The sequence below is a fragment of the Schistocerca serialis genome, chromosome 1 (assembly GCF_023864345.2).
Source record: "Schistocerca serialis cubense isolate TAMUIC-IGC-003099 chromosome 1, iqSchSeri2.2, whole genome shotgun sequence".
Lineage (NCBI taxonomy): Eukaryota > Metazoa > Arthropoda > Insecta > Orthoptera > Acrididae > Schistocerca > Schistocerca serialis.
The window spans coordinates 680,576,616-680,592,015 of record NC_064638.1 but is presented as its reverse complement, the minus strand read 5'-3'; the positions used below and the strand labels follow the sequence as shown (position 1 = coordinate 680,592,015).

At 39.8% G+C, this 15,400-nt stretch overlaps 1 protein-coding gene across 1 annotated transcript in view; it reads right to left on the bottom strand.

Moving 5' to 3' along the window:
* Nucleotides 1–566: 566 nt before the first annotated feature.
* LOC126424197 (filaggrin) overlaps nt 567–15,400 on the bottom strand; it is a 147,806-nt gene continuing 132,972 nt past the window's right edge. Inside the window, exons 14-15 of the mRNA XM_050087255.1 lie at nt 4,941–4,988; nt 567–1,336 (exon numbers count right to left, since the gene is read on the bottom strand). Of these exons, the coding sequence (XP_049943212.1) occupies nt 1,303–1,336; nt 4,941–4,988 (82 nt within the window). The 3' untranslated portion in view covers nt 567–1,302. The remainder of the gene's footprint in view (nt 1,337–4,940; nt 4,989–15,400) is intronic.

The following is a 15,400-nucleotide window of genomic DNA, read 5'->3' as shown; positions in this document are numbered from 1 at the left end:
AAACTTAGACTTTAGCAACTGTTGTTGTAGATATAATGCAATGTTTACAGCCGGCCGGGGTGGTCGAGCGGTTCTAGGCGCTACAGTCTGGAACCACGCGACCGCTACGGTCGCAGGTTCGAATCCTGCCTCGGACATGGATGTGTGTGGTGTCCTTAGGTTAGTTAGGTTTAAGTAGTTCTAAGTTCTAGGGGACTGATGACCTCAGAAGTTAAGTCCCATAGTGCTTAGAGCCATTTGAACCATTTTTTGCAATGTTTGCTTTGTTTATCGACAGTTGAGTTACTCGTCGACTAATCAGCTCAACTATGCTCTGTAGCCTCGTGCTGTGCTCTCCCCTGGATACCTACAACTCCATCCCCTGTCGCTGTGAGCAGCCAATATTGCGATTGCATGGCAGACAAGATGTGGGGCATCGGACGCCGTAAACATCATTGGCCTTCTGCGACTTCGCACTCCAGGGGTTCCTTTTGAGATACAAGTTAAATCTTGTGGATAAGGCAAGTGGCAGAGAAGAGAGTATTAAGGTGAAAGTCACAGAATACCGAGAAATTTTTTAAGCATCTGTTTATTTTGTAGCTGCAATAATTCAATAATTACAAGCAGATAAATTTGCAGAACAAGTTCATCTACATATGTCTTTTACAAATGAGAAAAACGTACATCTAGAAGACAGAAAAATCTTTTGTTAAAATTCTTACTCTGTCAGGATAAGAACATAACCCACAAAAATGTGACTATGTAGCAAAAACTAGTACACTTTAACAATTCGAAGAACTACGAAGAACACATCAGTTTCTGTTGTAAATAAGTGCTGCTAAGATTACGTGACTCATGAGATAAATGGGAAAGTCTTTCTAAGAAGGAGAAAGAAATTTTCACGGGGGCACAATGAGAACCCACCGCAATAATTAGTTTTACTTTAGCAGCTAAATACGGCCAGAAAAGTGATAAAGCGTATATATCAGCTGGACTAAAATAACAGGAACCTCGGCAGCTGCACCAATACGAATTACAAAATATCTGCAACATTGCATACGCCTCTGTTAGGCATATATATATAGTTACATGGTATTTCACTTTTATTACTCCAAATAACAAGGACCCATTAGTTGTAGATATGTGGAAGATATGCGAAGTACTCGCAAAAGTTCAGAAGAAAGGAGAGAAATGTACGCTCGCCATGGAAGCTTTCTGTCCCGTATCCCATACAGTGTTAGGAGGTACGGCGAACGCCGCTTTGAAGATCAGTCTCAACGTAAGCCGGCTGACAGCTGAGCTGCGCCTTTGATGGAGGAGCGGTCACCAGCCGTCTTGTTGTTGTTGCTGTCCACCCCTGCGAACAATAAACGAAACCGAAGGTAGGGCGTGACGTACACGTGTGTGTGTGTGTGTGTGTGTGTGTAAATATCAAACTTACTACGTGCTTCAAAAAAGTATACAAGAGCGAGAAAGGGAGAATGAGAGAGAGAGAGAGAGAGAGAGAGAGAGAGAGAGAGAGATGAAACAATAACACTTGAAAGTAATGGAAATGGGACATCACAGTCGTATCTTCAAACTACGAGTATTTATCATTCAGACGAGCAGTTTCGACGCTACATTTGCATCATCTTCAGGTTCTACTGCCGACCAAATAAGTACTTCCAGTCATTGGATCTTGTACCGTAGGGCCCATGCAGTAACTAGATGTCGTGAACTGCTGTTCATCTTGAGTGTGTATCTCGAACGTATAGTCACTACGAAAGGGACTACACGTTAGGAATATACACTCCTTATGATTAGGCCCATCTGGTCAAGCCACAGTTCCGAAGAATACATTGTTCTCCCACTGGTAGCTTTCTAGAAGGTAGTGGAGTGGGAGGCCAGTCGCAGATACAGATCTCTGTTGTCTCGTGGGAAGGAATTCTCCCCTTTTTCTGTAAGGGTGATGTGCGACTTCTTACGAATAGCGGAAAGAAATTTTATTAGGTACCCTCAAAAAAAAAATAACACAATGTGAGTCAGGACGCAATTGTCTGAGAATATCGTGTGCGGGAATTAGTATATTGGCTGCAGTAAAGACTTAACTGAAGACTGGGAAACTGACAATTATTTAAAAACTTTAGGCGTGTAAAGACATCGGACTGCTTAAATTTATAAAACTTTTGCCAGTTTGGGAGCTAGTTAGTTGTTAAAAATAACATCTTTGATCAGTGTTTAGTGGAGCCTTTCCATTGTGAAAAGAGAATTAAGTATATTTTGCGGAGAGCGGGGAGATGAGTCTACTCTCGCTCAGTACCGTGGAGTCTGGGCCTTCAGCTTGGGTGGACCACAGCCGTGGTCTCTCGACGACGAAACGAGATCCAGCGGCCGATGTGCTGCTGCGGGCAGCTGACCACATTGCTCGCAACTTCCGCTGTGCAGTATGCAAAGTATGGTGACAACTTGCAGCATGGGAGGGTGGGAAATGGCGTTATTAACTATTTTTGGACGTATTCTACACTTTTTCTTAAGTTACTGAGGGTTCATTCATGATGAGGTCAGTTATGTTATACTTCTTGCGAAACTGGAGCCCTTAATTTGCACCCATCGTGGGATCATGTCTTTTCATTGATGTCTTCTGAGATGATGGCCGTTCCCGGTCTCCCATCCCACACGGAATTTGCCAAGATATTCAGTTGTTAGTTTAGGTTTGTTCAACGTTTGTAAACGTTAATTCTCGTGTTCTCTGTGCTTTATCAATTTCAATAACATTCTGTCATTAGCTTACATTCAACTGCATGGTAACAGAGAATACTACAATAAACTGAGATTGTATATCTTTATATGGCGTCTACATCTTATTTGATCCAGCGGCCATACAACTTATCGTTGAAAGGTTTTAATGACGTTAGTTGCATTTGGGCATTGAAATGTATCGGTGGTAAAAGGTGTGAATTTGTGCCGAACCATGACTCGAAACCGGATTTCCAGCCTTACTCTAGCTGTCGCCTAACCGTCTCTGCTATCCTAGCACCCTTCCCTTCTGACCCAAATTCCCAGCCTGTTAGTCACTACTAACGCAGCGACAGCTATCCATGAAACCCTCACTCGCAGTCTCTGATCCCCTTATATACATAAATATCAATAAGGTGAGTTCGACCAACGATTCTGTTTTTCAGTGCGGATGCAGACGGTTCCTGATCTCTTAAGTCAGTCAGGGATTGCGAGTGTGGGGTTCATGGGTAGCTGCCGCTACGTCAGTAGTGAGTAACAGGCTGGGAATTTGGGTCGGAAGCGAAGCGTGCTAGGATGGCCGGACGGTTAAGGAGACCGCTCGCGTAAGGCGGCAAATCCGGGTTCAAGTCCAGATCTCGCACAAATTTACCTGTTACCACCGATACATGTCAGTTCCCAAATGAGGCTAAAGTTCTCAAAAATAGGCTTAGTATTGGACTAGTCATTCACTTCATTACTTATATGATCACCTTTGTAATAATCTGTTGTTTAATATTTTCATACCATTTTCCGTTGCAAGATTTGTTCCTTAAAGCATCTCAGTCTATAGGAAGCCATTTGTCTTTCGGATGATTCACCCGCAGGAGATCATTGCGAGAGCCGAAGGGGCATGTCAAGAGCTTCGTTGTTGTCTCTCAGAATTCGTCATTATGGATAGTCCTGTCTGCATTTATTAAGGTACTGAGAGGTCAGCCCTACTACTTTTTGGTTTGTGAAATGGGTGTGTGGTCATCTCCTAAACCTTAACGCAGTCACTTAACATTAAAAATCCATCACAGATCTGGTACCCTTAACTTGCTAGGACTTTGTAGTAGCAACTGGAGGCAAGCACGTTGCAAAAGGTACAGTGAGTCGTCCGAAGTGTCAGTGAAACAATTGATACCATTTCAAATCGTCTATTATCAACAAAGAATTGACCAGCAAGTGAGATTTCTTCGCTACGCCATCGATTGTAAGAAGTCTTAGTGGACACAGGCTGACACGAGAGTGTGAAATGCAGATATTATGAGATATAAATGTAGCGTTTTAAAAGGTAACTTGCAAGTGTTAACGCAAATGGAAGTAGGATGGAGAGTTACAACGACAGACAGGAAACTGGAAGAAGGCACTCAGTTCATAATGTGAATGTATATCACGATAGCTGTGTCACTTATGATTCAAATAAGTTAAGCGTGTTTTAATTACGTAAGCGTTTCTTTCTAAAGCGTAAACAGAATCTGTTAATTGTTCACTGAAGCTGCTGTTATCTAGAGGAAATAAACGGCACTGAAGAACTCTTATCCTTCTGCAATCACACGTCTCTAGAGCTTGCAGTGACATCATCTCCTGCTTTCCCACGTCTCGATTCCGCATAAAACTGTGCTCCAGACGTACACCTACAGAAACTTCTTCGTCAACTTCACTCCAGCAACTGACACTAGCAAAGCTCTTTAGTTGCAGAACTTTTTTTTGTTTACTTACGTCAAGCTACTTCAGATACGCTCTTTGCCTCAGTCATATTTTAAAAGCTTGTAAGATTTCTTCCAGAAAGGATTACTCTTTCACTTTTATCTTCTCCTGTGGATACCCCAATTTATAAGTCTAGCACGCGCTAGTTATCCAAATTAAATGTTCTAAAAATTAAAGAACTGAACTAAATCAGAATTGCAGACACAATATTTTGGTGCCAGAAACGTGTGTTGAGACGTTCTGGTGCTCATCGTAGAGCTAAGACACTACAGGCCTTCACACCACAAAGAATGTTTGACAAGTTCGCAGGAATGTAGCGGAATCATTATTCTGACTACTAATGCCACCCACACAGCTTGGCAGTGGGCCCTTCTTCCTAAGTCGGAATAGTGAATCGAACAAAATTTGATTAGTGGGACACAGTGATCTTCAAAACATTAAAGTATAGCTCAGTGTTTCGTAATGATTTGTTATCCGAGAATGCGGCACATGTAGGCGCTTGCAGAGCGACTTACCCTGGTGTGTTCCAGTTGTCCGGAATGTCCACAGTCTCGGATGGACTCCTGCAACAGTCACACCACCTCTCGTTCACTGTGCGCCCAGGCACAGATTCCTGTCTAGCAACAACAGGTCTATGCGCTCAACAGATAACAAAGCGCCTGTTACAGAGAGCCGATTAGTGACAGCTTGCGAAGAGCGTTCTGCGCCGACTATGGTTTTACCTTGCGAGTAAGCGTTCTAGCATTTCCACATGAAGCGTGTATTTGTACATAGCATACCATGTAATACAATCGAATGGTAAACTCACATTTACCTTACAAATAACTAAGTAGTTTCTACCGAGCCCTCTATTTCAGTTTCAATTTTTCATTGTGTGGACATAGTTTACATTAGCAGTCTGACCAACAAAGGAAATCAACATAGCCCTTGCACAGTGCAATTGTAATTATCTTTGACAGATTGTTAGTCTCTACCTGACAAAAGATTTGCTACTATCCGACAGCCCACAAAAGCACAGTAATGCTTCGATAAATTAACAGTCGGTGTTAAGTAAGGAACTAGGTCTTAATTTCCTTACGTCTGAACACTCCATTGTTACACATTGCATTATCAGATACTCGTAATGTATCATCTGACGAGAAGCTGAAAAAATGCTCGTCTCTGTCAATTTTTTGTTGTCATGTGCATCTTCGACCCTTGTCGGGACTTTTCGTTCCTTTTTTTAAAATCAGACATCATCAATGCATTGCATCTTCCACAGTATCAACAGATAGAAGAAAAAATATTCTTAGTATCGCATACGAGAAAAAAATATCAGCTGTACTGCAAATCTCTGACAGATACGTAAACATCAGTATGCGGTACTAGTTTGCGATACTAAGATATATATTTTTTCTACTAATATTCTTCTGTTTATTTTTCTGTTAACAGTTTTCTAAATATAAATACCATAATATCATTACTGCACAAATTATCATGCAAAATTTCTTTACGTGTTGTCGGGCAGGAAATAAATTGAACCCACTGACAATTGCGAAATTTCACCAAAACGTGTTTGGGTGACGAACAAGCTTCCTCAAGGCAAAACAGTATTTCCATAATTACATATTAGAGACATACTCGGACAAAAAATGAGCTTCAACCACAAGATGATTAGTACGAAACTGTTTGCCGCGTTGAAGGAACAACCAAGGCAGTAAATGCAAATAGCTGCCGCAAATGAAAATTAAAAATTCTTTGAATAACTGAGCCTCAGAGGACTTATCTATACTTCACAGCGTCCTCAATTCCCGAATAGCAATTACATACCAAGATAGAAGCGTAACTCCATAATTCAAACCTAAATTGTCCTTTGAAATCAAAAACAGTTCCTGAGGACTACACAAGTAGAAATGCAACTCCCTTCATGATATTATGAAACAAATAGTGCAACAGTTATGTGATAAATCAGAACCCTAACTATAAACATTGAGACGTTGGTTAGCGTTGCTCTTAGAGCGTTACAATCTTTAGCGCCTTGTTAGGGTAGTCCATTCAGTTTTCTACATGCATCATCTTCAGATGTACGATTTCCACGTCGCAGTGTGAATGCGAGGAATACCGAATTTTTTGACATGCGTGTAGAGGAAATGTTTGCAGTTAGCCATTATACTTGCCGAGTATGCATTCCATGTTATAAGACTTTGCATTATTGAGGAGGTAATGACAGTGCAAAAGAGTCTTGGCGTAAGTTGAAGAAAAAAATGTTTGACTCGTATGGGAACTTGGGTATCAGTATGTGGTGTATCAGAATTTTGGTTCCGTGTCGCACGGCACGTATGCTGTGGCGCAAGTCACTGGAGTTTGTTTGGCATTCCAGTGATGCTGTAGGACTGACCACAAAACCTATTGCGAAGCAGTCTCACCTCCCTAACAACCACCCAAGTAACTGCGGATAGCCGCAATTAGCTAAAATTGTTTCCTACAAGGTCATTTATACATATCGTAACGATTGTACCATACTTCCTTATGGTGCGCAGGGCGCCACATTTAAGAACGGCGGATTGATGTGTGTTGGCTGGGAAGACTTCAATCTAATTTATCATCTTTTCGGATATTTCGTATGTACGTTCATACTGCTCACTAGGCGGTGGTACGCAACAGTATCGCAGCCTGTCTGGAAGTCAGTAAACAGGCATCGACTTGAGCTCCACTGTTTGCTTCCTTCTGGACTCATGGATAAACAGAGCAAACTGGGTGTTATGTGATCAGTGCTTGGAGAAACCATGTTGATCGCTGCAGAAAGGTTGTTCGATCTCAACAAAAGTTACCAATGCGTGAACAAAACGTCGTCTACAATTGTACAATAAACGTATAAGTGCGTAGTTCTGCTCAACTTTCTTATTGTCTGGAACAGCGAGTGCTATTTTACAGACACTCGGAACGCCGAATGAAGTAAAGTTTCAACTCCACGCTCAATTATCTATCATTTCTGCATCTGTGCCAACTGTCGGAAGAACAAACAGTGGTGAGACTATTTCGGTGAAGTAATTTCGGAAGAGGTAATTTAGTACTTAATCCTTCATTTCATCATTGGCCTTTTTGTTGCCACCATGCACGCATTCCGACATATAAATTTAGTTAATTCGGTGCTTTGCTGTAAGACCAAAACTATTAAGCGCTTTATGAGAGCTCAGCTGGTATAGTACCATCTTTACGTTCACTCAGTCGAAATATTTGCGGCTGTTTGTTGCTAGTAAACCCAATATGTTATCCTCGCTCTGTTGTCTCATAAACCGTTGAATATAATTTGTTAACAAAATTAATAAGCTAAAGCCAGCACCAGCCACCTCAGTCATATACATAATAATTATTTAAATAAAAATAAAATTGTAATGTAACTTTTTACATCGGATTAAAAAGTATAAAATAATTTTTCGTCGCCTCATACAAATTCCCGACCTGTAAAAATTGTAAATAACGAAAAGCGTAGTGCGCATGCAGTGGTAAATAGTTAGGAGCTGAATTATTCATGCGTCAGTTATCTTTTGCACGCTCCCCTCGTTTTTCGTTATAAATCTTACAAATATTTTCACAGCTATTAAAAATTCACTATCGCAAATTTTCAGAACTACCTGTATGTGGTAAAGTCACTGTAAGGGGCAGGGAAAAATTTTTTACACTCTTTACACCGATATAAAACCGTGTTATATTAAAATTTATTTTTATTTAAATAATTGTTTTCCGCATTTTCGTCTTTTGTGCGTAAAATTTTTAATCGATTTCAAACATTGTGATGAAATAACAGGAGAGATATGTGGTAAATTTAAGGTTTATTTTAGTTTCTCTTCACTTAATTCAGCCAGAATAATGCCTTTTCCTATATATCTCTCGTGCAAAGACCGAGAAGGTAAATATCAGAGAGATTCGAGCTCACACGGAGGATTACCGGCAGCCGCTCTCCCCACAAATCAGTCACGACAAAGAGAAAAACTGGGAAATGGCAGTGACACACACAAGATAAGAAAGCATGTTAATGTTGCGTTGTCATCTACTTCTGAGCTATGTTGAAAGTTCGATCTCTAGCGCCTTGGAAAGTTAATTTAAAATCAGTTGCGGAATTTTTACCGAAAGGACAGATAGACAAGAGAGTGAGTTAATAAAATAGTGGTGAAATGAGTCATGTGTACATCAAATCGGGTCGAAATCGCTCCAGGAATTCTGTGTTATGTTTTTACATCATCCCCTTTCACTCCGCATAGGGGTGTTGGGGGTGATACTCTCATAGTAATTTTTTTCCGGGTTGAATTCATACGTGTGCCCAGTTTGATAGAAATTGCTTCAAATGCTGTAGAGGTCAACCTATAAATAGAATGAGTTGCAACTCCTCTTTCTGTAGCAGGTAATTCATGCATATTGCGCCTGTAGGGCCTGTGACGCAACATGCTTAGCACAGCCATCTTGCAGGAACTCCAGCTGGACAAGAAGTGCTCTGACTTACACTTCTTTATTACCCAATTTTCAGCCTCAACCCCTTCCCTATTGCAAGTAGGTGGTCCTTATCAACGCAGTATTGTATTGTCAGTGTTTAAAATTTCAAGTCTCAAGCCGATTCAGAAGCTAGCTTAAAATCAACTGCAAAATTTGTACTGAACAGACAGAAAAGAAAGAAACCGAATAAAAAGTGTTAATATGGTGGCCTAGCTGGTTGACAGCTGGCGAAATGGGTAAGTCCTGGCATCCAAATATTGCTATTTATTCGAAATTAGTTACTGGATTGGGATAGTGAAATGTGATTTAATTCACCTGTTTGAGGTACTGCAATATTAGCAGCATAAACTATTATAGCTCCATGTGGAAAACAGCTATAGCTATCATTGGAACGTCATTTAGTAAACATTTACATACAATTAATCTAAGTGGTAAAATAATTGCGATGTCTTAGACAGTTCCGGAGATATTTGATTTGAACAGCTTACCAGAAACATTCACCAGCAGTGGTGGATGTGGGGAGAGAAATGGCGGAATTTTGAAATTTGTAAGACTGGATGTCATGAACTGCTATATATATTATGACTTTTTATGACAATTAAGGTAAATACATTGTTTGTTCTCTATAAAAATCTTTCATTTGCTAACTATGCCTATCAGTAGTTAGGGCCTTCCGTAGTTTGAATCTTTTATTTAGCTGGCAGTAGTGGCGCTCGCTGTATTGCAGTAGCTTGAGTAACGAAGATTTTTGTGAGGTAAGTGATTTGTGAAACGTATAGGTTAATGTTAGTCAGGGCCATTCTTTTGTAGGGATTTTTGAAAGTCAGATTGCGTTGCGCTAAAAATATTGTGTGTCAATTTAAGGACAGTCATGTATAATTGTTCTAAGGGGACGTTTCATATGTCGACCCTTAGCCGAGGATACCTCACTGGAATCTTCTGATTTTTTCTTGTAGTTTGTGTAATTAGTGTAGCTTTTGTTTATTGCTAGCGCGTAATTGTAGAGAGAATCTCCTTTGTAGTTGCAGTCTTTCACTGTTGTGCAGTAAAACAGTTGTGGCATGCATGTAGATTTGCACCAAGTATTTCGCAGCTGCGCTTGCAATTAACTAGATATTATTTTCAGCGTTATGTTAATGTGTTCTCTTATTTTTGCTCTTCAAATTGTGCTTTTCTGTGTTATCGTGTGAAATATTGTGACAATAATGGCGTGTGAAAAACGTAACACTAGGCTCCAAAGTAAACTGAGAAATAATAGTGACGACAAGCGTAGCTCACCAACATAACTGTGTAATGAATTAACAGACATTCAAAGTAGTAATTTAGTAACTGTGCGTAGGGAAATGGAGCGGGCGTCAAATAGTGGTGCAGACAGTGAAACAGGTAGTGAACAGGGAAGCATTATCGATCGATCGGTCGGCAACAGCTCGCCTCAGGAATCGGGAATGACAGAACACAATATTGCAAATACTGTAGACTCACGTTTTGGGTTCTCACCGTTTTCTCAAATGAGTCAAGACACATTTTCCACTTGTCAAAATGTGAATGTTGCCGGTGCAAATTCACTACCGAAAAGCATTCAGGAACATGTTTCCGACACCAGTGCATTGTTATTACAATTAATGCAACAAATGGGACGAAAGCTTCAAAAGTTAGACACAATGGAACAAAATCAGAGACAAACACAGCAAAAGCTTCAAAAGTTAGACACAATGGAACAAAATCTTCAAAAGTTAGACACAATGGAACAAAATCTTCGGAAGTTAGACACCACGCTTGAACAAAAACGTGAAGATTTAACTACTGAGTTACATAACATTGAATCGAAATGTCAAAAAGTCTGTAATGACGTAAAAACACAAATTTGTGAGCACTTTCAACCTATATTTTCGCGGCATGAAAATGCATTACAGAATCACGAAGCAACCATAAAAGAACTGCAAACTATTGTTCATGAAAATCATGAGACCTTGCAAGCTAAAATTGACTCAGTTGCATCTACTGATTCGGTTACGCAACTTGCAAAAACTCATGAAAACTTAAAGGACACAGTAGATACTCTGAAAATTGGTTCAGAAAGACACATGGAGGAAATTAGTTCACTATCAGAGAAAGTAGTCGAACTTTCGGATCAGCTAAATAATTTATCTACAAAGGTAGATGATGAGCTGAATGACACAAGACCTGTAGCCTTCACTGACACTGAAGAGTATGAACAAATTAGAAAATTCAAACAAAATCAAAATCAAATCAATACACAGTACAAAAGAGAAATTCGGGTAGAAAAAGATCAGTTGGCACAAGTAATACAACAATTACATATTTCAGAGGACACTCGCGCTCCAATACGGGAAGAGGGACTTAGAAATACTAAACAGCCACAAAATAATAACACAGTGCATTTCGGAAATTATGAAAGAAATTGGCAAGGTGCACCGAATTTGGAAATGGAACCGCCGAAACGACGTAACAATGACCGATATGCGACTCGCCGACATGATGATTTTTACTATAAGCTGTTCATTACTACATGTAAATTTAAAACATTTAAGAATTCTGGCAACGACATTCATCCACAAGCGTGGATCCATCAATTCTCTCATTGTTTTCCTCCCAACTGGTCATTAGAGCACAGATTAGAATTTATGTGTGGCTATTTAGAGAATGAACCAGATGTAAGAATGCGATCGGTCATTCACGACTGTCACAGTGAAGGAGAATTTTACCATGCCTTCCTCTCAGCATATTGGTCTCAAGCTACACAAGACCGAGTAAAACATAGCATCATAATGATGAAACATTTCGAACAATCTGAATTTTCCAGTCTTGTGAAATATTTTGAAGATATGTTGCACAAGAATCAGTACCTGTCAAACCCATACAGCCCCTCAGAACACATCCACATTTGCTTAATCAAATTACCTGAACATTTACGACATATTATTTTGGCAGGACGTTGCAAAGACGACATTGAAGCTTTTCAGGGACTCTTACAAGAATTAGAAATTGACACTGACAATCGCGGAACGCGAAAACAGGAACACAACAATTACAGGTCACATCCGTCACAATTCCGCGATGAAAGAAATAATAACTGGACATGACAACGCTATTCTCACAACACAAATCGTGACCAAAACAGACACCACCCGTATGACGACCGTTGGCAGAGTTGTAATAATTACAGGGAAAGATCACCTCTCTGCGGTAGTGACTATCACAGAGACAATCAGAGAAACAGGCAATTTGGGAACCAAAATAATTATTATCAGGGGAGACAGAATAACTTTAGACGCAACGGTCCAGCGCGCGGTTACGATTCAGGGAGAAATTCTCCACCACATGACTGACAAGAAAGAAACTATGGAATCTACCGACATGACGATATGATCGTAACGACAGAGCTGAATTGCATCAGAACTGGCGGGATTCAAACAGAGCAGGGCCCTCTCGACGTAGTGAATTTGTAGAAGTTAGGTCTCCAAATCCCAATAACGACGCGCGCCAACAAAGACACAATAGGCAATGACTCATACCGCTGGCAGCCTCAAAACGTACTTATGAAACTGACGACGCAGCTGCCGTAGCTAGTAATTACGTAAAAATGGAAGACATTAGGGACATCTTACTCCAGGAGCACGACGTAAAACATAACAACATTGCATATCCTGTGATTCACATTACTGTAAATGACGTAAAATTTACGGCAGTACTTGACTCTAGCAGTCCCAAACTCTAGCAGCATAATTAGTGAAACAGCCTTTAGCAAATGCAACAAATCGAACGATTGTCCCACACTTCCGTTACGTAAGATTAAATTACAAGGTGCAATCTTTGGAAAAAGTGTAGATGTACGCCGACAAACCGACTTAGAATTCTTTTGTCAAAGCCACAGCTGCTCTATGAACTTTCTTATTGTTCCAGTATTGTCGACGGAAATTATATTGGGAGTAGACTTTTTGAATGAATACAAAGTAATCTTAAGCTTTCACGATGCTGAAATAAGTTTAGAGAAAGAAGGTAGGTCAATAGCTTTGAAATTTGAAGATTGGCTCTCAAACCATGACGAAGAAATTAATCGGCTTTACCTCCTGTTAGACAACAGTTCGGAATTTTCGACGGAACTTGACACTAACAATCACTCTGCAAGTACTGACAGGCATGATATCGACGGCGCATTTGATACTAATGAGTTAATTCAGAATAAAATTCAAACAATTGAGAATTGTAATGACAGTGATAGGCAAGACCTTTTTGAGATTTTACAAGCACATTCCACACTTTTTACTCACAAAATAGGAACAATCAAGGGATTTCAATACCAATTTCGTGTTCGTGAACATACTAAATTTTGTGTTAGACCATACGTAATTCCAGCACATTATAGGGACCGTGTTAGAACAGAAATACAATCTATGCTTGACGAGGGCATTATTGAGCCTGCAGTAAGCTCATTCAACAATCCATTACATGTAGTTGAGAAGAAAAATGGATCGATCAGGCTTGTTTTAGATTCGAGACAAATCAATTCTATCATCATTCCTGAAACAGACAGGCCGAAAACGTTGGAAGAACTTCTTCAAAATTTTAATGGTGTAAAAGTGTTGTCTTCTATTGATCTCAGATCCAGATTTTATCGGATCTAACTTCATCCAGAATGTAGAAAATACACTGCTTTCCTTTGTTTCGGCGTTTGTTATCAATTTCGGAAACTTCCTTTTGGTTTGAACATTTCTTCGGCAGCGTTCATTCGCGGGCTAAATTCCATATTACCTGAGTTCTTAAAACGTCACATCACCTTATATTGGACGATATTCTAATAGCAGAAGCCTCATGGGAACAACATAATCGCATCCTCAACAGCGTGTTACATATGTTTGCAGAGTTCGGTAGGTCAAAGGTGAGGTTTTTGGGACATATTATTTCTTCTGAAGGCATTCAGCCGGATCCTGAAAAGTTAGAAGCAATCAGAGCCATTCCAGTTCCATCCACAAAAAAACAAGTCCGAAGTTTTCTAGGTCTCGTAATCTTTTACCGTCGTTTTCTGAATATGCTAATTCTAGTTACACCAAAACTTTGTTCTCTCACTGGAAAAAATACTATTTGGAACTGGGACGAACAAGCACAGTTGGAATTCAATTCTTTGAAAGAAGCGTTACTTAACGCGCCAATACTAGCTCATCCAGATCTGTCACAAGATTTCTGCCTTAGCACCGATTCTTCTAAAGTCGGTCTTGGTGCCCATTTATTTCAAGAAACCACAGAAAATGACACTACTGTTCAGAAAACCATTGCTTTTGCTAGCCGAGTGCTGACAAAATCTGAAAAAAAGTATTCCGTTACTGAATTAGAAGCTTTAGCTATCGTTTGGTCATTTAACAAATTCCGTTTCTTTCTTTCTGGTAAGCACGTAAAAGTATACAGTGATCATCGTGCATTACAATTTCTTATGTCTTCAAAATTAAATCATGATAGGTTAAAACGTTGGGCATTGTTTCTGCAAGAATTCCACTTCACAATAGTCTACATTTCCGGCAAGGAGAACATTGTTGCGGACGCACTGTCACGCGCACCGGCTGGGCTTGAGAAAAGTAACACAGAAGGCAACCTCGAGAAAAATTTCAGTATTCTTTACATTCAGAAAGTCGCCTTTGAAAACGTCATCACCACATCTTTAAAGGACATTGCTCATGAACAAGATAAAGATCCGATTTGGAAAGACATCAAAAGTAAATGGCATGAAAAGACACACACTCAGATTCGGCATTATTATCTGTTTAGAAATAACATACTCTTCAAACGCTGCACTGTTGATGTCAAGCTATGGGTACTTTGCATTCCAGATGATTTTGTTAATAAGCTCATTCATTTCAGTTACGTACATTTTGGTCCACGAAAATGTTATCATATTCTTCGAACGACTTGTTATTTTAACAATATGGAAAAGAGAATTCGAAGAGTCTTGTCTATTTGTAAACTTTGTCAAAAGGCGAAACCATCTACTATTTCACATCGTGCTCCGTTGTTTCCTATTATTCCTTCTAAATTAAAAGCATTTGCTGCTGTTGATCTCTTGGGACCGCTTGTCAGAACATCTAATGGATTTTCGTACATTCTAGTCGCTGTTGAACTTACTTCAAAATTTGTTTCTTTCACAACTTTACGTAAAGCCACTGGACGGTCTGTATCCAACGCCTTTGTTAAAAATTTCTTACGTGAAGTTGGACACGTTAGTAAAGTCATTTCAGATAACGGACCGCAATTCAGATCTGCTGTTTGGTCACGCATGCTTCGGAATCATAAAATCAAACCTGTTTTTATCTCATTGTACTCACCACATTGTAACCCGTCTGAACGGATTATGAAAGAAATCAATAAGCTTTGCAGACTTTATTGTCACAGAAAGCATCAGCATTGGGACAGATATTTACAATTATTTCAAAATGTGCTGAATTAAATGCCCCATGACTCCACTGCTTTACCACCTACTCTTGTACTGAAGAAT